The sequence below is a fragment of the Pygocentrus nattereri genome, chromosome 1 (assembly GCF_015220715.1).
Source record: "Pygocentrus nattereri isolate fPygNat1 chromosome 1, fPygNat1.pri, whole genome shotgun sequence".
Lineage (NCBI taxonomy): Eukaryota > Metazoa > Chordata > Actinopteri > Characiformes > Serrasalmidae > Pygocentrus > Pygocentrus nattereri.
The window spans coordinates 52,116,053-52,141,209 of record NC_051211.1 but is presented as its reverse complement, the minus strand read 5'-3'; the positions used below and the strand labels follow the sequence as shown (position 1 = coordinate 52,141,209).

General features: G+C 41.2%; 1 protein-coding gene across 1 annotated transcript in view; it reads right to left on the bottom strand.

Moving 5' to 3' along the window:
* Nucleotides 1-25,157, bottom strand: part of exoc4 (exocyst complex component 4) — a 263,398-nt gene that overhangs the window by 218,930 nt on the left and 19,311 nt on the right. The window contains exons 5-7 of the mRNA XM_017711300.2: nt 20,515-20,615; nt 11,697-11,925; nt 1,659-1,833 (exon numbers count right to left, since the gene is read on the bottom strand). Of these exons, the coding sequence (XP_017566789.1) occupies nt 1,659-1,833; nt 11,697-11,925; nt 20,515-20,615 (505 nt within the window). The remainder of the gene's footprint in view (nt 1-1,658; nt 1,834-11,696; nt 11,926-20,514; nt 20,616-25,157) is intronic.

The window sequence follows — 25,157 nt, the reverse complement described above, 5'->3', positions numbered from 1 at the left end:
TCAGAAAGTGGACATTAAGTCAAGAGATCTACACAAAGTTATGAACAGCAGTCCTCTCAAATCGACTATATATTCATATAATCAATGCATTTGCAGACACAAGGGATTATGTAAACAAACTGGCTACAGCTGAAAGATTCACAAACCACTCAAAACCTTTTAAACCTGCTTTAAAACTGGCCCAACATCTCATTGTCTGAAGATGTTGTGTGAAACCTGCAGTAGACTGTTTCAGAATGCAGCAAAACCTGCTGCACCGCCGCATGATGCTGTCTGGATACCCGTTGCCATGGTTCCCCCTGCATCAGTCCGCCTGATGCTCTCTGGTCTTCCCTGCATGCGGCGGATACCTGCAGCCTTTGAGGCCAACAGTGGGCTGTTTCTGTCTCTGTGGTGAACTTATGACCTCAACAAACCTGCATGCAGAGTGTCCACACTTGGCTCCTGCTGGAATCAGAGTCTACTATAGTGCTCCTTCTTGACAAAGCTTCATCTACCTAAAGCTTCTCATGTACTCCCAGTTAAATCCCTGTGCAACTGATTGACTGTAACTATAATTAATCTTGATAGTCGTCTCATTCAGTACCCAGAGCTGGCCATGAGGGGACGACTTATCTCTCTTGATTTGTCTACAATCAGGAGCGTGAGAGGCAAGCGTCCAAGTCTCAGTTACATCCGCAGCATTCGGCAACAGGCATTATAGTATAAACTGCTTAAACTGCTGTGTTCAATACATCTTCCCTGCCTTTTTAATGTGCTATGAACATAAGCGTACATGTATAAACTGGGTGGAAACTACTCTGTGTCCTTTAGAGTGATACACTGCACAAATTGTATATTGCCAGGTAAAATTATGTTAAATATATTTGATAAATCTAATATTTCTCCTGTTGAGATTGTTGTAAGCATAATTTAAGATGATCTAGCTCACTTCTAGACTGTTTTTACTTGTTTTAAGTAATTTTATTAAGTAAAATGATCTCACTGTATTGACAGATTATTTTGCTTGTTTTAAGAAATGTGCTTGAAACTAGCCAAATTATCTGTCAGTACAGTGAGATCATTTTACCTAATAAAATTACTTAAAACAAGTAAAAATGTCTAGACATAATCCTATAATAAGGGCACAACCATCTCAAAATATTGAAATCTCGAAATATTACATGTTTTGACGAGATTTAAGCTCATTTCAAGTGACAAGATAGCATGTTTTACAGTGTGGTGTAATCATTAGATGAACAGTATTAGTAATAAGCGTTAATTACTCATATAATGGTGTACTGGCATGGGGTTTGCGTGCTCCTGTAAAATACTAGCCTGAAATAATAGCCTCACCAGTACTGATCACCAAAGTGTATGAAGGAGAGGAGATATTTCTGAGAAGATTAAATACAACACAATCCAAAAATATAATATATATATATAAATAGAATATAAAAGTTTACATAATATAAAAGCTTTCATTTATAAATGTTTTCCTGACATTGAAAATGGATAATGGGCATTTGCAGAGTACAGCAGAAAGTATTACATGTGATTATGAGTACATTATTAATGATGCAGCTGTTAAATGCACTGGATCTAAAACAATAGCTTGGCTGTGCTTTTGTGATTTGCAAATAAAATCAAACTAAAATAATTCCACCAGCATAGCTGACCTGCAGCACAGTCTGGATCTTGGCGGAGACGTCGGCCTGCTCGTAAAGTTTGATGCCCTCCTGGGCTCCGTTGGGAGACACCACAATCTGCTGCAGATGGCTCAGAACAATACTGTGAGCCGTCGCCACGGCGTTGAACTTGTCAAACAGCAGCTCGAGCAGTTCCAGCAGCAACCTGAGGATGGCAGCAGAGCGAGAGGAAGACAAAGAGAAAATATATGATTAAGAGAGCGAGTCAAACAAACACAGTGACCTCTCCCCCGATTGCTTGTCTTTATCAACACCATTTTGCTACTGTTACACCACCTCCGCTGCTCCGCCTCTCGAAACGCTGCAGCTATGCCGCTGGAATAAACCTTCAGAGACCCCTCCACCTCGCTGAAGGGCCCCCACAACTTGTTTATAATAAACACAGAAACAGTAGGGTGCTGACAGGCTTTCCCTGCTGAGCGACGGCAGCTGTTTGCAAACAACAATTAGCAGCATCTGTCAAACTCTCGTGGTCCACTAGGAGGACTAACATCTGTCTGAGGTTTTTGTTCGCTGGAAGGCTGGGACACTTCTGGACTTTTTCGTATTCCAGAAAGCTGCCTCTGCTGGATAAAAGAGGCACAGGAAAGCCTTGGCTGGGAAAGAGAAGGGCCAGAGCCAGTGATGGCAGTCTTACATGAGGGGCTTAGGGTGTTGTCAACGAACCAGTGAGATGGAAGGAGATGAAAATGGAAGATCAGCATGGCTGCATGGTTTAGTGATTAGTGTGCTGCTGGCCGGCAGTTCAAAAGGATTGGATGTTATTCATCTTGCACACAGGAAATAAGAACAATGAAAAGGGAAAATAAAAGATAATTAACCACATATCACTGTGGGTAGCTTCATTCCCACTTCATTCAGTATTTGTCTCATTGCAGGCTGTAAATTTCAGTTGCTTGACTTTAAGAAGTGACATTCGTATCTGGCAGGAAAGCACTGGTTAAATGGTCAGTGGTCTGTAGCGAAGAAAACCCACTCCCCGTCCTTTTTTATGCCTACTCCCCAGTCCACACCGTCTATATATGGAGATTAAGCTGCAAAACCACCGGTTCTGAATGTATTGTTTTTGTGATGTCACAAAAACAACACATTTGCACACATTCGCCTATTCAGTCTACAGCAGTGTTTCAGTGTGATTCGGAAAGAGGCTCAATACAATGCAGCCAATCAGAACAGAGCATATTTACATATGTCAGTTTCAAAGGTGCATTAATACAGCCTGTTATAGTTTTTAGGTTGGAAAACGGTCACGTTCTGTTTTAAATCCTAAAATATAAATATAAAATTATATCGGTTATCATAAATTTTAGACTCTTAAAATCAATATTGGCCACAGAATTATCACATCAGTTTGGACATAACAAACACACAAACACCAGGGGGTTCAATCCCCCACCAGGGCAAGCACCCTACACTATACCAATAAGAGTCCTTGGGCAAGACTCCTAACACCACCTTGGCCTACCTGTGTAAAATGATCAAAAAATGTAAGTCGGTCTGAATAAGAGCGGAGCGGCATAAAAGTACATGTAAATTAGTTTGTGCTACTATATTTATGAGTATATCTACTGACGTCTGTACTAGGACACGACAATTCTGATTTCTCTACAGCCGAATTGACCAATATCCGATTTTTCGGCCAACTTTGATTGGCCTTAACCCAAAGCTTGCACCGTGCGGGCTAAATGAACACATAAAACACAATAAAACATTTCTAGCACTTTCTACTAGAAGACGTCACAAAATAAACATCATTATTCACTCTTTAAAGGGCTAAAACGACACATTCTTAAATAAAATCAGTTGAAACAAATAAAGTGCTTCCTGGGAGGTAAGAGGTGACTGGCCATTCACCACAATGAGTCTGGTGGTCCACAGGCATTTTACCTGAGCATCTTCTGGGTGGCCCACTGGTGTTTAAGCAGAATATATGACAAAGTTCCTCTTATCATTGCTTATTTTCCACTCACAGTCCAACTTACTTATCCTTCCTTCGTTCTTTAGTTATACTTTATTAATTAATTTGGCAATTCTGATCAAGCACAGTGTCAATCATTTTAAAATTAGACCTAGTCTCAGCTGTTTGTAATATTTGTCTTAGTTTAGTCTTTGTGAGTTTAAAATCTGTTTGAGGAGATTCAAAACTAGGTAGAGCTCGTATGGAGGACAGTGATCTGGGTGAGAGGGCAGTCGGGGTGCCGACCTTATCAAGCCAGCGGACCAACATATGCTTGCTGTCTGGGCACACAGGCCAAAACCAAAGAGAAACTAGTCAGTTGCAGATACCGTGTTTGGAGCAACAACCTGCTGATACTAATACTTAATACTTCTGTACTAATATAGTACAGTAATGCTACATCTAAACCTAAACCGTCGCCCATAACCACCTTGGTAAGAACCTAAAACCAAGCTTCTGCATCTTATAGTTTCTGGTTTCGTGTTTGCGGTGAAGGCACTTTTCTTGCGTGGACCAGCAGAACGTGCTTTTTACAAAACTGTTGTGTTTTCCTATCGTAATGAAGACATTTTGTCATCACAAAGTGTTAAAAAATGTACACAGAATCTCATTCTGCCCCCCACCCCAGTGAAGAAAGAACACATATGCTCATTTGGGTGATAAACAGAAACAGAAAACGACTATTAAACACTGTTACAATGAAGTGTTATAAATTCGGGCTATTGGCATGTCACTTTAATTCAACATATTCTCTGAGCTACACTCTTTCTTGAGCACCATGCAAGGATGCCTTCCCATCTATGTAGGGGTTTCCATAGCAACAGTCCCCTACCTTAACTGCTGTAAGCTGCCAGAGACACACAGAAGTAGAGACAGGAATGACTTTCATTTCAAAAGGAGACTCTCACTTACAGCAAGTCTCTTCTGTCAAAAAAGACCTGTTTAAGGTAAATGGACAGATTTTATACACACACACACACACACACGTATATATATATATATATATATATATATATATATATATATATATATATATATATATATACACACATACACACACACACACACACACACATATACACACACACATATATACATACACACACACACAACGTTAGAAATAAAGCTACCATGCATGGTTCGTTCATCTAGGTACAAACAGTAAATGTTCCCTCAAAGGTACAACAGTGGGTTTAAGGTCCAATCGTGTACCTTAAATAAGTTTTTCCCAGTGGAAAAGTAGATATTTGTATCTTTTTATAAACTAATGTTTTAAAACAGAACCATTTAATAAAAAGCCTGGTGGTGAGACGGGTTGTGTCGATACATCTTAGAAAATATAATTTCTGTGGATTATGGTTCAGTTATGTACCATGACTGAAGGTACAGAGATCATCACCCCCAGCGACAAGAAGGGTACTGCCCCAGTGACAGTGTCATACCTCTTTTTCTGAGAGTGTAGACACATTATACACACACACACACACGCACAGTATATCAGAAAAGCAGACGAAATGTAAAGATGATGCTACAATGTGCTTAAACACTTATACATGGCATGTTTATTATTAGTTAAATCTGGAAAACTCTGATGAAAACAAACTGGAAAACGAATCCGACCCTTAATGGCCCAATAAGCTAACTAAGCCAGGCTGTAATTGTGAACCATGAAACCACAGCACACCACCCTTTTTTAACGCCTCTGTAGGAAGAACAAGATTCAGCCGCACTGTGGACTGTTGGATTGTCCTAGTGCACAAACGAAAGGCCAATTTTCTCACGTCGCTGGACTTTTTTGGCAAACCCTAGGACACAGTCATTTCTATGCATTTTAAGTTACAAGAGCCAGCAACACTATAAAGCCAGCCAGAATCAATTCATCAGAGAATCCATTTCACACATGATCATCTTTGGGACAATTAGAACACAAGTTCACATTTTCATTCTATGCTATAATTCTGGTGTTTATATTTGCTCTAATACAGTGAGACTGTGCACAGCAGGGCTGCAATAACTAATCAACATCATCAATAAGGCCAACAATAAAAAGTTGGCACTGAATCTGTCATTCTTCTTTTGAAAAAGTCTGAAGATGAAGTTACATCACTTGTTTGAAAAATGAAAATCCAGATGGTCCAACAAGTTAAAACCAAAAACACTTCACATTAAAATCATCAAAATTTTAAATTATCATCCGTTCCTGCAAACTAAGACATTCACCTGGCACCGCAGCAGAACTAGTACAAGTAAAAATAGAGATAAAATTCGACATGGTGAGTAAAAATAAGTTTTCTTTAGCAACTATTTTGCCTTACAATGTCCCGCATGTCGGTGTGAACGGATTTTAAACGTTTTAGACCAAAACTTTCTCAAAACTATCATAAAACAATGTGTCACGGATCAGATAGCATATTCATAACCATTTTACATGATAACTTTCTGTGAGCGGGCTTTAAGAGGGGCCAGATTCCCGACGGTGCCTTAAGAAAGAAAATCTTAAAATGTGTTTTTTCTTACGAGAAATTGCTATTCTTCGTAGAGCTTCCTAAGAATTCTCTTATTTTCTTTTCCTAGCTATTTTTTTAAGAAGAAGTCTAAAAGCAAGTGGGTGATTTAAAAAGATTCATCCGGTTTCAAAGCGCCATATTTTTACCACCGTGAGGCGCCGAGGAACCAATCACAATCCAATTGTAAGAGGGGGTGACGGAGTTTCTGACTGTCACTGGAAGACGGCTCCATTCAGTCTGAGATGAGATGAGACCCCTGGGCAGAAAGCGTTCTGCATTCTCCACTTCAATAAGAGTGAATCCGTCATCACTATGCAACGAGATTTTTGTTGGCAGTGAACCTCCAACAGCTCAGAGCGTTCGTTGTTGGTTCCACAACACTGGATGATCTCCGAAATCGCCCTGAAAGAGCCGGGAATGCAACGACACCCGACAAGCTCAACTGAGTCTGGGAGTTTGACATGTGGCGTTGATGTCATCCGTACAGCTGGAGGAGGTTCAGACTGAGACCTTGTAAAATTACATAATAAACAATTACATAATAAATCATTTGGGGCAGTCGTGGGCTGGAGGTTAGGGATCTGGCCCTGTGACTGGAAGGTTGCCGGTTCGATCCCCAGAGCCGACAGTCCATGACTGAGGTGTCGTTGAGCAAAACACCTAACCCCCAACTGCTCCCCGGGTGCTGTGGATAGGGCTGCCCACCGCTCCGGGCAAGTGTGCTCACTGCCCCCTAGTGTGATTGTGTTCACTAGTGTGTGTGTGGTGTTTCACTTCATGGACGGGTTAAATGCGGAGGTGGAATTTCCCCGGTTGTGGGATTAAAAAAAGTATCACTTATGCTCCTTTAAACCATTTACAGTTCACTGCATTGTTCTGTAATGATTTGAAAGAAAGAAAGTGAAAGAAATCATTTTGAAACCGGATGAATCCTTTTGAATCACCCTGTATTACCTTAAATGCTTTCTTAAACTTATGACAGCCTCACATTGTCTCAGGCTGTAAGAGTTGACAAGTTCAGCAAATAAATTTATGACGGATGCTGTCTCTGCTGCTCCTGCCCATCCTCGTCCGTCACCCCACAATCATCATAGTTTCCAGTAAGGAAAGTAAAGAGTAAAGTAGCAAATATAAGAAAACAATGAAGATTTTTTGAGAAAACGGAAAGAAAATAATCAAGATTATCTTAAGAGAATGTCTGAGAACTTCTTAAGATGTTTTCAAGAACTGCACTTAAAAACATTCTTATGAACGTGTTTGTCTGAAGAACCCTCGCAAGTTTTTTCTATCACCACCACTATGAACAATTCTGACTCCGTAGGGTTCTCTAGAGCGGAGTATTTCACATCAAACCACAAATGACATGATGCTTACATCTTAACCATTTAATAACGGCAATTTTGTAAAATTAAAACCTGTGGAACTCTCCTTTATGTAAAACATCATATATAATGTTAAATATTGCGTATTAATGATGGACAAACGGCTGCACTTTCTCTATCCCTAACTAGTGTCAAACACACACACACACACACACACACACACACACCTTCTAAGCCGCTTCTCCTTCTGGGTCGCGGGGGCTGCTGAAGCCTATCCCAGCTGTCATTGGTCGAAAGCCAGGATACACTCTGGACAGGTCGCCAGCCCTTCGCAGGGCAGATAGACAGACAAACAATCACTCACACACACACCTAGGGGCAATTAAGGATGTCCAAACGGCCTGACTGCATGTCTTTGGACTGTGGGAGCAAATCGGAGGAAACCCACGCAGACACGGGGACAACATGCAAACTCCAAACACCCAGCCGGGGACTCGAACCCAGGCCCACCACGCCACTGTGCCACCTGCCCTACTTGATCAATTATTTAAAATCATAATGAACAGATTAAATGATTATGAAAATATTGTTAGTTGCAGTCTTCATAAAGGATAACCTCACCTTAACTTTAACCTTAAGCACTTAAGCGGAATTTATTATTATTATTTTTTAAAAATCAAGTTTTTTTTTTTCCCCCCACCTTAAGCTGCACCTGTGAGGACATCTGGTCCTCAGCACTACAGCAATACAAGTGCACACATGGCCACGCATTATGCTGCATGGTATTAGTTACTACACAAAACCCCAAATCTTCAGTATTACCACAGAAACCACTATAAAGGATGTAATATCCAACCAAGAGAGTTTGCAGATATTTCCATTTGGAATAATGATCTGCGTGATACAAGCTGAGCGGGAGTGTCATAATCCAGAGACAGCCTGAGAAGAATAACCGCTCTAGAGAGGCGAGTTCATTTTTGCCCTGGGTAAGTGCTCTCTTAAGTGCCATCATTATCTCCCCTTTTTCCCCATTGCTTTTGTTTTTCCTCGGTAACTCCGATACTTAAGGAAATGCAGGCTGGGGTAGTTTTATGGATTATACCATTTCTCTAAATGAGGGAGTTATGAATAAGATGTGATAAAGGCAAGCATTGATCCCGCGAGGCTTAATGGGAAAGAGAGAGTGAGGGGGAAGAAAATCTACTATAATGCCCTGAAAAACAAATGCCTTACAGTGCAAGGGAAAAAAAAGACACTGTCATCAATACTAATTTCAGCTTCTTAAAATGAGCCTGAATAATGATCGCACGTGTGATGTAGATTCAAAAAGGCTGAGCTCAGTTTCAGAGAAAAGGAAACAAAAAAAAAAGTGCTGTCTGCTTCTCAGTGCAGTCAGGATGCGACTGGCTCAGAATCTTTATGATTAGTTTAACACCGCAGCTGCTACCTCATACAGTCATTTGTAACTGAACCAGGCGGAACCTATTCCTGCTCCAAACCTGTAACCAGGTTTATTCATTAATGGTGAGCTGAACTACAAAACCACATCATCGCCCAGCAAACCAAATCTGACACGTTTCAACAGCAGCCCTGATCCATAGGCTAAATTACAGAAAAAACAAAGAAAAAAAAACAAATAAACATTTTTTTGGACCAAAATGATGTCTTCTAATGACAGTGTTCACTTCTGGCAAACAAGAGGTAGATTTAATAACATCTGGTGATGCTGCAAATCTTATTTTGGTGTTAGTAAGTGACCATTGCAATTCACTTTACTGGCACAGCGGCCCTTTACCGACAATAATGCTTGGAGGATGTCATTACAATGAAGAACTTACTCTGATTTGCCGAGGCTGATAGCAAATACTGACTATTTACTATTTAACACCTGCAGGAAGCTTGGCATATTTTTTGCCACATGACTGAATTTCTACCAGGTGACAAAAAGTTCCCTGTTATTGTCTTTTCCCCAATTCTCGCAGCAGTCTGTCAAATTCTGATCTTCATTTGACCATCATAATCTCTGAATTATTAACCTAAAATAAGAACACTGTTAACGACGATTAACAGCTCTTTATTTCACCATTATTTCAAAATTAAAAGAGAAAGTCATTATTTCCGCAGAAGTCATTATTTTAGGTCACCAAATTGAAAAAGTCATAATTTTGATATGAAAAGGCATATTTTTGTCATAACTATGGACATACTGTTGCCACTGTTGCCAGACTCTCCTCTCTGACGTAAATGGGCTTCTATATAAAAAGGACCTCAGGGACACAGGGGTTTCTACTGCGCTGGTCATTTATTAATTATAAACCTGCACTTTTGTTTATTTCTGTAAAAGCTGTTTGCGGACTGATAGTAACTAGTGCCTTTTGTTAGTAAATCTGCCCCTAAAGGTTTTCAGAAAGATGTGTCTCTTTGCCTGTGTGTGATTTACTTTGCTTGGTTGGCTGTTTGGTTATATTTACACAAGTCAATATTTACAAACGTACAAAAGTAAATAGTCCTGTAAACAATAATATCTTAGTGCTTATGGCTTCAACCGTACTAAACCACTGTTTTTGCCAAACTGGTTTAAATAGTTTATGTTGGCTTATAACTATTTATATATAAATGTCTGTGTAAGCATATGTATAATACGTTTTTCAGTTTTTGACATAATTTGAAAATGAGTGTGTACATTGTGTATAAATTTAATGATGAATGGACCCAAAAAAAAAAAAAAAAAACAGCCCAAAATTACTTGGAAATAAGTCTGGTTCAACTGACTTACAGTAAAATTTCTTTTTGGACATATGAGGTTTCCTTCTGAAAACACCGATATTATATATATATATATATATATACATACACACACACACAAACATATATATGTATATATATATATATATATATATATATATATATATATATATATATATATATATATATATATATATATATATATATACACACACACACACACACACACACACACACGTCCAGGGTGTATCCTGCTTTTCACCCCAAGACTGCTGGGATAGGCTCCAGTACCCACCCCCCCACAACCCTGACGGAGAAGCGGCTTAGAAAATGGATGGATGGATGGATGGATGGATATATACACACACACACACACACACACACACACACACACATACGTGTACACAGCATATGTTCTCTTTCTACTTAAGAGTACACTTGAGCCACAGCATGGCTAAACAATCACCTAGTCGGCCACAAGCGGTAGTTTTCACGCTAGAAAGCAGGTAGTATGTAATTTAAATGTTTAGTGCGCGAGTAACCTGTAACTAAAGCTTGCCAACTTATTTGCTACAATAAATGTTACAATTTTAGTTTTAAAAAAGCTTTCAGGACTGGGCTTGCAGCGGGGGGCAAGAGAACTGTCCATTATCAAATATTCAAACGTAACTGATGAGTTAACCACGGCATCAGCTTTGTGCTGTCAACAGTGAAAGTGGAATAACACTTTAGACCCTCCAGTGGGATCTCATGACTGCAAAGGTTTAAGATGTATGCATGAAAAAGACTGTAGAAAAGGGTATAATGGTTAAGGGCAGGTCTGAAGGAAGAGTAGCAATTCCAAAGAAGAAATCTTCATTTTTTTGTGAAATGACACAAAAACCCTAAAGATAATCTCTGAGGTGAGAGGGCACATGCACTACATTTAGCTTGTACTTTATTTATTTGTTCACCTGAGGCCCACTTATAACATCCGTGTGGTTTTATGTATCAAAAACAGTCAGAATTCATGTTTACATGCTCATTTTCAAACCCCTCTTTATCCCTTAGAATTAAGCAGGCTGCGTTTCTGGATAAGAGTGGCTGCTAAATGTGAATGGAAGACTAAATAAAGACTAAATAACTGATAAATGTACATGATTTCCAAAAGCAGCCCAGGCTGAAAACAATCCTTATCACTTCAGCGTAAAAGAGCAGGGCTAATCTGTAATACGGAGATGAGCTGGTTTCCTTGACATCACAAATAATATGAATTTGAAAGCTTAGTCTTCAAATGTGGATTGTTTAAACTGGGAACGGTATATTTTGAAAGTTTAACAGTGTTTACAAACAACATCAAACTCTTTTATTTAAAAAAAAAAAAAAGTGAGGAAAACTCAGCTGGGCATGATATGGGCCCTTTAATCATGCTCAGCAGTCAAGCCCCACTAACGCCACTAAACCAGTAACGCATTAATGCTCTGCAGCTGTTTCTTACCTCGGCTGGTTCTCCTGCACCAGGCCTTCTCCTTTCTGGTAAGCAATCTGGTCTGCAATCTGGGTGGTGGATCTCTTCAGGATCTGTTTGAGTTCTGGCTCTAGGCGCTCCAAGATGGCATTAATGGTCTCCGGGATCTTCTTAAGTTTGGCCAAAGCCTGGATCAGTATTCCCATGAACTCGGCGCTGTTCTCTTCTGGGTCTCCCTCCAAATCCTCGAGATCTCGAACTACAGACAAACACAAACATATTGTAGTCAGTAGCGAAATATGGAACAGCATACATCTGCATGTTAAGGGCCATTAAATATCTCAGTATCTCACAAAAGTGAGTACACTCCTCACATTTCTGCAAATATTTTATCATATCTTTTCATCATATCTTTGCAGATTTACTGTCCTCTGAAAAGAATTCAACACACAGCCATTAATGTCTAAATAGCTGGCAACACAAGTGAGTCCACCTCACAGTGAATGCGTCCACATTGTGGTCAAAGTGTCAATATTTAGTGTGACCACCATTATTATCTAGCACCGCCTGAACCCTCTTGGGCCTGGAATTCACCAGAGCTGCACAGGCTGCTACTGGAATCCTCTTCCACTCCTCCACGATAACATCACGGAGCTGGTGGATGTTAGACACCTTGCGCTCCTCCTCCTTCCGCTTGAGGAGGCCCCACAGGTGCTCAGTTGGGTTTAGGTCTGGAGACGTACGTGGCCAGTCCATCACCTTTACCTTCAGCAAGGCAGCTGTCATCATAGAGGTGTGTTTGGGGCCGTTATCGAGTTGGAAAACTGCCATGCGGTGCAGTTTCCGAAGGGAGGGGATCACGCTCTGCTTCAGAAGGTCACAGTACATGTTGGAATTCATGTTTCCCTCAATGAACTGCAGCTCCCCAGGTCCGGCAGCACTCATGCAGCTCCAGACCATGAAGCTACCACCACCATGCTTGACTGTAGGAAAGAGACAGTTTATCTTGGTCTCATCAGACCACAGGACCTGGTTCCAGTAATCCATATTCTTGGACTGCTTGTCTTCAGCAAACAATTTTCAGGCTTTTTTTGTGTGCCAGCTTCAGAAAAGGCTTTGTTCTGAAACGATGGCCATGCAGACCGAGTTGATGCATTGTGCGGCATATGGTCTGAACACTGACAGGTTGACCTCCCACTTCTTCAACCTCTGCAGCAATGCTGGCAGCACTCGTGCATCTATTTTTTTGAAGACAAACTCTGGATGAGCCGCTGAACATGTGGACTCAACTTCTTTGGTCGACCCTGGTGAGACCTGTTCCGAGTGGGACCTGTCCCGGAAAACCGCTGTTTGACCGTGGCCACTGTGCTATAGCTCGGATTTAGGATGTTAGCAGTCTTCTTAAAGCCTAGGTGTCTTTGTGGAGAGCAGCACTTCTATTTCTCACATCCTCAGAGAGTTCTTTACCATGAGGTGTCATGTTGAATATCCAGTGGCCAGTGTGAGCGAATTGCACCCAAAACACCAAATTTAACTCCCCATTCACACCTGGAACCCTGGAACTCTAACGAGTCACATGACACCAGGGAGGGACAACGACACAACAGGGCACAATTTGGACCTGTTCACTGTGGACTCACTTGTGCTGCAGGCTATTTAGACATTAATGACTGTGTGTTGAGTTCTTTTCAGAGGACAGTAAATCTGCACTGCTAAACAAGCTGCACACTGACCACTTTACGTTATATCTCAGTTTCATTTCTATAGTGTCGTCCCATGAAAAGATATGATAAAATATTTGCAGAAATGTGAGGGGTGCACTCACTTTTGTGAGATACTGTATATATTGTACATTGTAAAAAGAAGTGGTAACTCGCCATTGGAAAACTTCTGTACTATGACTGTTTGTTGACATATATGGTGACCGTTTTTTAACCGTCCTTTCTTTCTTCTTAATTATTATCACATTTATCATTGGAGCAATTTGCTACAATATTTATACCAACAAGCGGATAAGAGAATTCAAGAATTTTAGACACACAATGGAAAGATAATACCATTGTAACAGGCAACAAAAGTACATTTTTCTACTGAATATGTATGATATTACTATTCCTGTCAATAATATTAATTGTTTGTGTTTACATATTGAGAAACAAAGCAAGAGACATCAGTAAGATGAGTGTAACTGCATGTGTACTTTGTTTAAACACTTTTATTTCTGAATTGCTGTATGTGGGATTCAGCTTCTTAACACTGGTTCCCTTGTCAGCTGACAAAACTGAACTGGCAGTTAGGGTTAGGGTTAGGGGAGAGCATTCTCCTCCAAGTGCATTGAGTCTAATGACGGTGCATTAAGAAAAATGAGGTGTCTAACTTCATGTATCGTGGAGGAAAACTGTGCCAGTCTTCAGTCTCCCAGGTTGGCATCTAGATAGCAAAATTAGCCACATCTAAACTGGTTTAAAAGTAAACATTAAAAAAGTATATGCTGAATACATAAACAGGACTGAAAAAACTATTTACACCAGATAAATTTAGACAAAACAATCATCTAAGCTAATTTTTAGTTTTGAAGAATTTTATTGTGGCCAAAAAATAAGGGCATAATTTATTGATTGTAATGGATTCTAATGTTCCAAAATCAATTCTGCTGAATCACAATCTTCTGTTTGGCACATGAGTACATTATTACACCCTTACTGCCAAGTCATTGCTCAATTTCTACAAAAGACTAATATAACGTACAACAGTGCAGGTATAACAAATATCCACTGGTGCTTTTCCTTTACTGGTATCCATGCAATATGACTGCAACCTAATCCAAATAAACCAAAGGCAGGAATGATTTCCCAGTCTTTTCTCTTTTTGGCTCTCTTCCTATCGGCACTGAAACACAAAGCTAACTCGAGACTTCGTTTCTGGTTCCAATAAGAGGGACAGTGGAGTGTTGCTCTAATTTTTATCCCATGTCTCTGTTAATTCCTCTCAATCCAATGAATGTTTATGGCAAGTTAATGGACTTTGCTGACTGTAGTTTGCACAATAATTACTACAATTATCACCAACAAATTCGGTGCACTGAGGCCATTAGACAAAATAGTGTGTGACAAAAGGAAGAGTCCTCTGCGCCAGAGACAAAACGCTTTTGGTACCACCGTCCTATTACACCTGAAGTACCGCCAACAGCAGTAATTGCACGCTTTTCACGTAACTGGGGGAAGTGCAGTTAGTGCAAGAATTACTTTGGCCCTGGGTGCGAATCAGAGGCGTTTCTACCTGCTTTAGCAAATTCCCCCTTTAACAGAGACGATTAAAGGAGAAGTAAATCAACTAAAGCGCAATCACCGATGAATGGACACGGCGAGGGAGGGGGATAGAGAGAGCTAGAGACAGAGAAAGAGTGTGTCTGGGAGATCCCCAACTGGATTTGAGGTTTGAGTACCAGCTGTTCGGCACAAAGTACCAGTTAAAACACTTACAAGGTGCTAAAAAAGTTACTAAAAAGTTATTTGTCTTGCAAGCCAGACCTATTTTCAGGTGCATTTTGCTGTCTAAATAAACAAATCATGAGTTTGTGAGCTTTGGTGGTCTTCAAACATTTACAATGCTCTGCGATCACCAATTAACTTCCAATGATAAAGTTCTGGCAGTGTCTGATCAAAAATCTGCGACAGCCGCTATGGCACACGTCTAAAACAGCAGAGCAGAGCAGCTTGTGTTCACGGGCTTGAGACAAATGATCAATTAATTAAGGTAAAAACTTTATTCTTTACAAGTTTAAGAACATTGGCTTACGTTATTAGCCTGGCTCAGCCCTCAGCTTACATACAGAGTGACTGGCAGTAACATAAAAGTTTCCAATCACTGTATAAAAGATGCACAAGTGCTCTTTCATCGTTGGTTTCCTCAGAGCAATTTGGATTTGTGCTTATAACAAATAGCTAAACTGTTTAAGAGTAACAAAAAAAAACACGTTGTGATGTTAGTTTGCCCTAATACATACCCACACCACCACCAAAGTGGCGACCACGCTTACCACACATGTCTAATGTATTAATTACATTTATATTCAATTGCTTACTTAAAGTATTCAAATGTCCCTTTCACCAAAATCGCCGGTTATCAGGTTTGAGCTTTACGGCTGCTGTCTGGACTAAATGTGGTTCAGTAAATGAAGCTATTCAGAGAAAAAGGCTCTTAAACTTTAGCTAACTTTGTTCCTGCAGTGCGGCGCATTACACTATGAATTTACAGCACTGGGTGAAAGAAAGAACGGCAGCCCACTGGGTGGCGGGCCACTACAACACACTCAACACAGTGGGCCAAGCAAAATCTGCCTGTGGGCCGCATTTGGCCTGGGCGCTGGACTTTGGACACCTCTGATGTAGCGCCATTTGCCCAGCCACGAGCAGCTTCAGCCTCATCTCAGCCATTTAGGACTGGTTTTCTCCAGACAATGGGTCACCACTATTATGGTTTTTATGCTTCATGCCTCAAAAAAGACGTGCATGCAGAATGCCATCGTTTTCTGAATATAAATCTATCGGCAGAAAGTCTTAATCGCATAATCTGATGTGCAGCAGAATTCAATTTGCACTGCATGGACGTTTGCCAAGACTTTATTTGCAGCATATTGTGCAATGTTACATGCAGTGCACACATCAGACTGCTGTAATCGCATAGCGTAAAGCGGCCTAAACAGTGAAGCACTGCCTAGTTTGAAAGGAAAGGGCCAAGCACAGGCCACTGTTTTCGTGTAGAGGCAGGTCATTTTAACGCAGGATTACAGCAAAAACAGACCTGCAGGAGAGGAAACGCGACTGGCGTCGATAAATGTGAGGATCTCTCGCTTACAAGCTCCTAAATGCTTTAGAGAAAACTGCTGAACAAGGTGTGATGTCACGAACTTCACAGACACTTTTCAATCCAGCGACTCGATTTGGCTACAAAAGACTCCGAGTTTCCAAAACTGCCTTTCCCATTGGACTGATTAAAACTGCAGAACGGGTATATGTGCTGGTGTATGCAGTATTTAAACCCAAAATAAAATAAGTTGACACATCCTCTACAGAGACCGAATTTATTTATGGAATTTTCTGTACATTTTAGTGCAGTTTCTCTTTATTTGCTGACTTTAACATACTGGGGGAAAAAACACAGGCCACATTGTGTGTGTTATTACCCCGACTTGTTAAATTCAGCAAACTAGCCAGAGTCTGGCTGCAGACCTGCACACACAGCCAGATGCACTCTCAGCCCCAGCGACGTCACATGCACATGCCCACTCTGCCACAGCAGCAGAAGCAGCCCAACAGCACGGTACCTTTTGCTTACCGACATTGTCACTTAATCCATTTCTCGTCCATAACACGGTCAGAGAGTTATATTTAATATACTTCCCTGCTGAAAAAAATCATAGAACCCATTAAAAGTCTCTGGTTCCTGGTGGTTTTCAGTAGTCGCTAATGGTATTCCGTGTTTTCCTGATGGGTTGATATCACAGTGTAAAGGATTCTGATTGTTCTGATCAGCTGTTTTGGCACTGATTCCACATACATTTGATCTTTCTCTAATGACAACCATCAAGCCAGGAACCATCAGGTTTTGTTCCTAACGGCCCAGATTTCACCCCTAAGCGCTGCATCGATTTTATTGCTTGGATCTTATATGTATTTGCTTTAATGTTTTTGGGACTTTTCTGAGAAAATAAATGCATCCTACCATCCTGCTATTAAATGTATATTTCTCAGGTGCCTAAAACATTTGCACAGCACTATATGGGGTTTAACTGTGCATCACATCATACCTGGCACCACCCTTTAATTACGGTAAAACAACTGTAACACACGGCCTCTCGGGGCTTATTGCTTTAATATTCCAGCGCTGCTGTCTCTACATGAGATCACACAAACCCACAGGCAGCTGTTCTCCCGAGCAGCTTTTATCTGCTAAGTAACTGCGTATGTACAGCGACCTTCAAGGTTTTTCAACCTTAAAGCAAAATACGTAGAGACTAGGGCTGTTTTGTTTTCACAATGCATGAATCAATCACACTACAAAGCAAGCCAACTGTACTGAGCTCAGTTCATATTTGGGTTCATTCAGAGGAGACTGAGTTTGATATGTTCACATGTGCTTAGTAAACCATGACTCAATGGTCTGAGACCACTTGAAATGGTTCATGTGTGAAAACGTCAAGGCCTCAAGAAGATGTGGAAGTTTTTCAAGCAAGTAAAAAAAGTCCCCAGTTGGCTCCCAGTGAAGCTGCCAAGAACATGTACAACTGCTAAGAGAATTGAAGTAATCTCACGTTCACACTACAAGCCTCATTGCTCAAAGCCATTTCTTAGCTCAGATCCGATCTTCCTAACACGATGGTTCAGGTTGGTGACCCAAATCTGTCTTTAATGTGAACCAACTTGTGTTCTGAAACACCTCACACGCACACATCCTAGCCAACATCAGGTGAACGGACCACGAACCAGTCTGAGGTTTTTGGGTCAGTCATGGGCTGGAGGTTACCGGACCAGCCCTGTGACCGGAAGGTCACCAGTTTGACCCCCTGACCCGACAGTATATGACTGAAGTGCCCTTGAGCAAGGCACCTGACCCCCAACTGGTCCCCAGGTGCAGTGGATAGGGCTGCCCACCCCTCCAGGCAAGTGTGCTCACTGCCCCTAGTGTGCGTATTCACTAGTGTGGGTTTCACTTCACAGATGGGTTAAGAGATGAGATGAAATGTCCCCATTGTGGGACTAATTAGGGTCACTTACTCTTGAACAATTTGTTGAAAATTAAAAAAAAAAAAATTATTCACCAATAGAGCGAACCTGAATTATTTTCTTTAAACTGAGTTAAATGTTTAAGGGACCATTTAAAAGTGCAAATTTAAAAGTTAAAATTTTACAACCATCCAAAGCTGAAGCCCTAAAATCTAATCTTAGGGTCTTAATTTAACTGAATTTACCATTACGGATTTGGAGTTCATTTAGGCCCGAAATATGCTCCACGCAAGGCAGAAGCTTCGAGCTACACCGACGGGGTTTCACGAGTGGATGCGTTCAAAAATGTGTCACGACGCATTTCATATTACAAAACAAGAGCAAGCTGCATTCTGAGCTTTACAGCAAGGGGCTCTATAAAGACAGCCAAGCCTGACCGAGCGGTCTCAGACCATCCAGCATGTTTCTCAACTGCCATAGCAGATGAGCAGCTGAGTCTCACGCAAAGACGGCACAAAACTACGACTAACTATCGCATTTCCAATCCAAGAGAAGAGGTAAAGCAGCTCACTCTCCTCTACTGTCCACATTTAGCTGTTGGAATAAGAGTAGATCCCTCTCTGATCTGTACTCTATCGCCCCCTTCAGTACTGAGTGTTTTAACCTGGGGGAAGCATGGGAAGCAACGCAACAACGCGCTATGAGCTCGTACAGTAGTACCAAACGTTTGCAATGTGTTGACAGAGCGTTCTCATGTCTGCATTCTCTCAAACTGCGATTTCATTAATAAAACGACTAAACGTTCAGGCCTACACAAGCCTAATGGAAGTTCTGGCGCTGGCCCTCCAGGATTCGTAGTGTTCTCACGAATGGAAAAGAAACACCTGGAATTATTGCAGGCAAGTGAGAACAAACAAACAAACCAACAAACAAACAAGGCCAATAAAAAAGCAAAACGAGAAAGGCTGGCGAGGGTTCAAGAGGCCAAGAAAATGGCTTGCGTGGGAAGTGGGACTGCTCTGAATAACAGAACAGAAAATAATTGGTTAATAACTCGCCGGAATGAGCATTTTAATAATTGTGTGCGTAATTGAGCCAGTGTTTGAGCGAAGATCCATGGGACGGCAGATGTGGGGGAAGCGGACAGCGGTGGGTGGGATAGTGGAGCTGATAACACCAGCAGGGCTCCCCAGAGGAGTCGAGCCCACACTGGAGTGCAGGGCTAACGAGGCCTTCGCCCCCACTGTGCTGACAGCTCGGCATGATTAATAATGGAAGAGTAGAGCTGCTCAACAGTCGTTATCTCTGTTACTGGAACACAATATGACGGTATTATGATTATAGATGTGCAGAAGGAGGGGTGGGAGCACACGCATGCAGATGTGAATATGTTAAGTGTGCAAATGTGTTTGGACATGCAGAAATGTCCACAGTGATAAAAGAGGCGCACCACAAATACGGGTGCATGTACGTGTTAGCAGCACATTGTGCCTACAGCTGCCATGAGTGCAGCTTCTAAGGGTATGTTAATGGATGTGATCTTCGCTAATGTCTTCTATTACTGCTAATGCTGCCAAATAAAACTGCTTCACTACACCCAACAGCAACACCCCGCTCTTTAGTGTCACCGCAGACGCTCTCGCCTAGCTGAGATTTTGAAGCAGGACTTAAACTATTGCTTTCATCAACGCTTGCAGAGGAACCTAAGCTGAATAATATTTTAATACCGGCCAATAAGGTACAATAAAGACTTGCAGCAGCTAAGGCTACGGCTATGAATGCTGCCCTTAAGGAAGGAAACTGAGGCTTTTCTTTTACTCCTTACAAAACTCTGTAGCTGTTAACATTGTTAACAATGGACAGTGAAAAACCCATGCAATCCCAATAACAACGGCGGAAACCTGTTACTTGCACCAGGCTGGAAAGCGGACATTCACAGCTGTGCTAGACACAGGGAGAAATTCATTACCGGAGGCAGCGAATGGTGGCAAGCAAAAGTGGTGCAAAAGCAGTGCAATTTCACACTTTCTCCGATGAAATGGGCTTTTGTCTTTCTGTTCATTTCTCAGACTTTCAGACTTCATTTTTAGTGACCCTGCGTCTCCTTTTCCTCGTTTCCTTACTGGTTGATGTTCCTGGAGTGCTGAATTGAGAGGGCTCCATGAGTTTACGCGGAGTGGACAGGCTGCTGACGTCCAAAACAGACGAGTCCTTTGGAGTAGACCTGGAGAGAAAGGGAAGCAAAATTGGGGGAAACACATTAAATACAATTTAAAGCCATAAACGGTTGCAGTGTTTGGTTTTACAGTAAGTGACACACAATCAAAGAGAGATATACAACTGGGCGCAGCCCTTCTGGAGCCAGCACCTTTAAAATATCTGAAGTCTGAGGTGGGGAAAAAAGCACAGGAATTCACGGGAAGATAAGTTAAACTGCAATTATGATACAAGACAAAATTATTTTGCTTTTGTTCATCAAAGTCAGCAAATTTGATAGTTTTGCTATTTCATCTGCCATATGTGGTAGACCCGCCTGTACATCTGTGCATAAATTCAGGCCAAAGGTTTCAGTTAAATTATAAAATTTATTATCAATATTGTTGATAATATCAGTTCTAACAATAACAACAAACAATGATGATGATGCTAACTGTACACACAGCAATCCCACTAAAGCATACTTCTTTCTTTTTACATGCACACTTACGTAAACAAACGATGGATGGACTTTGCAGCTGATATGATAAACAACTACCTCCCTAACATTCAAAAACAGCTAAGCTTGTACAGTAATAGCCATCTAATATTCTACAATATTACAACCCCAATTCCAATGAAGTTGGGACGTTGTGTAAAACATAAATAAAAACAGAATACGATGATTTGCAAATCCTTTTCAACCTATATTCAACGGAATACACTACAAAGACAAGATATTTAATGTTCAAACGGATAAACTTTATTGTTTTTTCCAAATATTCACTCATTTTGAATTTGATGCCTGCAACATGTTCCAAAGAAGTTGGGACAGGGGCAACAAAAGACTGGGAAAGTTGAGGAATGCTCAAAAAACACCTGTTTGGAACATTCCACAGGTGAACAGGTTAATTGGAAACAGGTGAGTGTCATGATTGGGTATTAAGGGAGCATCCCTGAAAGGCTCAGTCGTTCACAAGCAAGGACGGGGCGAGATTCACCACTTTGTGAAGAACTGCGTGAGCAAATAGTCCAACAGTTTAAGAACAACGTTTCTCAACGTGCAATTGCAAGGAATTTATGGATTTCATCATCTACAGTCCATAATATCATCAAAAGATTCAGAGAATCTGGAGAAATCTCTGCAAGTAAGCGGCAAGGCAGAAAACCAACATTGAATGCTCGTGACCTTCGACCCCTCAGGCAGCACTGCATTAAAAACCGTCATCATTCTGTAACGGTTTTTCCACATGGGCTCAGGAACACTTCAGAAAACCACTGTCAGTGAACTCAGTTCGTCGCTCCATCTACAAATGCAAGTTAAAACTCTGCCATGCAAAGCGAAGCCACATATCAATAACACCCAGAAACGCTGCCGGCTTCTCTGGGCCCGAGCTCGTCTGAGATGGACTGACACAAAGCGGAAAAGTGTCCTGTGGTCTGACGCATCCACATTTCAAATCATATGAGTTTCCTGAATCAAGCTAGGCAAGTTTGTGGACTTTTCGCTTGGCCATTTGCCTTAGACCACTTAAAACGACTCATTTCGCCTGATGAACGAGAGCCGAGACATGTTTTTGCACATGCTCTTCCCGAGCCCCAAGTCGTTTTTCAGCTTGAAACCTGAACGGTTCCCAAAATATCCATTGTACTTTTCACAGGTGCCTTTCTATAACAATTTCATCAACGGTTGGTCAGCTCGGTTAACTGCCACCAAGCACAGCCTAACACCATAAAGCTATTCAAGCTCTGTCCAGTAGGTGAGGCACTGCACATCTCAAACTCCACCATGAGAACAACCAACGGCTCATGAGCTGCTAAGTGCTTTTTTTTATTGGCTCACTACAGAAACGTCTGCTTGTTTCGTCATAATATGACAGTTCCCTGAATCAAACTAGGAGCCATATACCTTCATCACTTGCCCGGACCATTTAAAACGACCCATTTCACCTGCTGAATGAGAGCTGAGACAGACTCTTCCCGAGCCTGACGTCACTTTTCAGTCTGAAACCTGACCTATAGAGGATCCTATAGAGATACTATAGACGTGGCTTTTTGTTCAGGCGTACAGAACTTGAGTTTGATTGACCCCAAACTCCACTACGAGGACAACCATTGGTTCATGTTAAAGGCTAAAGGCTTTTCTTTTATTGGCTCACTATTGAAACATCTGCTTGAATCGACTGCACCCAAATCACTACTTGTTTTGTCGTCATGACAGTTTCCTAAAGCAGATGTTGTTTGTACATTATTCAAATCTGTGTGCACTTCTATGCACGTTTGACGAATGAGGGCCACTCAGATATCAACATAACTACAATCACTTTAACGTTGGCTCTTTTCCCTTGGTGTTTGCAAACCCACTACACAAACCCGATACAAGTTCTTAGGAAAAAAATACGTATGCCTTTATTAAAGTCCAAGTCAACTTTACTGGTGCAGATGTGAAGAGTGAGGAATGAACTGCAGTTTCTACAGGACGCGATGCTATATTTACAGGTGTTAGGTGAAAGGTGTGAACTGTTTCTTGCAGAAAAAAACAAGCTATAACACTGGTACTTTCAGGTCCGTTTCGAAAGATCAGTTTAAAAAAAAATAAAAAATTGCAGTCGCTTCATGACCTCGACTAATAAATCACTTTGCCTCATGAAAGCTGTGAGCTGTAATTGTGGGCCAGTAAACACAGCAGTGGTGGAATAAAAACGCACCGCCGCATTCCTGAGATCAAAAACAACAGCACAACAACACACTTTAGCTCGGCAGGGTCGCCGACCTGCATTAGCCTAATGTGCTACACTGTGGCGTCTTAGCTAATACAAAAGAATTAGCATTGCGGCGGCAGCGACACTGGTCTGTACAGCTCGCTAGTACAGGGGGCCTGTAATCCCTGGCGACTGCTGCGTGGCTGCTGGAAAACAAAAACCTGCCCATTATTATTCCTCTCATACTCATCCACACGCCTCTGAATGACTTATCTGTGTTTGCGGTAAATGGTGTAGCGGGAACCCATCAGCCCGGCCTTATGTATAGAAAAAGGTGGAGAGTGGCAGCATCTCATTACAATGTAGTATTAAGGAGGGGAAAGAGCAAAAGAGATGGAGAAAAGGACCGATAATTATTCATAAGCATAAATAAAGCTCACAGTAGTGGCTGGCATTCAGAGCACTGATAATCTCCTGGATGAGTTAAAACTCCGGTCCAAATGTGAAAAAATAGTTCTCTGCAATTTGTTTAACTACAGAGAAGACAAAAAAATAAACATTATTATCTAATCATCATCACTAGACTTACACTGTCATTCAACAGCTTGGAATCACTTGTCATATAAATCAGTGCGTGCGTTTTACATGCACTCAGGAATCCGATCATAACCGGATTTCTGCAGTAATCTGATCAGAGTAAGGTCTAGTAATCTGATAAGGAGAGCTGGAATTGAGCTCAGTAATCAGGTTTCTCAGTGCATGTGAACTCTGACTCTGATTTCTTTCGGATTTCTCAGAAAACAGAACAAAGCAGCGGTACCGGAATAAGCGAGCAACGTCGCGTGTATGTTCATAGTCTTGATAGAAGATAGAAGTTTGAGCTTTACATTACGTTTAGGCCACGTCTTCTTTGCGAGTTTATTGGCTGGTTGCAGAGCAGAACTCCTGACATGTAGACCTGGAGTTCCCCATTGCCTGATTACTCAAGTGCATGCAAACCCGCCGATCAGATTACTGACAAAATCTGATTTTCTGTAGCTGTGGGATTATTAAGTGAATGTAAACACACTCATTTACTTATGCAATGCAAATTTAAATATTGCAAAGACCATCAAAAGTTCATTTTAGATATTTTTCAATATTTTCATGTTAGGAAGAAGAAGAAATTGTAACGTGATAAAGAACAGAACGCAACTGTCTCTTGAGAATCATTTTCTAGTCAAGTGCCTCAAGATTTTGAAACAGTAGGGATTCTGGACATTAACTTTAATACACCTTCATTCTTGATGTACGGCAGCTTTCTGAGGCGGGTCAGAAACATCAGCCCCGTTCATCGTTCTGGACACGTTTAAAACCTTTCTCTGTTTCTCAGTTTGCTACTAATTACTGGAAACCTGTGAAGTTGCACCGGACTAGCATTTCAGTACCAGTATTTTATACCATTTATCTGCAACTAAATGGACTTCATTTCATTGAAAACAATGATTCCAAACTTTTGATCAATTATTCCAAACTTTTAAGAAGCAGTGGACGTACCGCAATCCAAAAAACTGCCTAGATTTAACCTGCCACTTTAAGTAACTGCTGACTGGGGCTTAAACCTAAATGAGCATAAGCCTAAATTAACTGAGCATCACTTCTGATGTGCATATTCAATACAGACAGACAGATAGATGAACAGACAGTCAGTTGGATAGATAGACAGACAGACAGACAGGCAGCTGGATAGATAGATAGATAGATAGATAGATAGATAGATAGATAGATAGATAGATAGATAAACAGACAATCAGCTGGACAGACAGACAGAGACAGATAGATAGCTAGACAGACAGACATATAGATAGCTAGACAGACAGACAGACAGA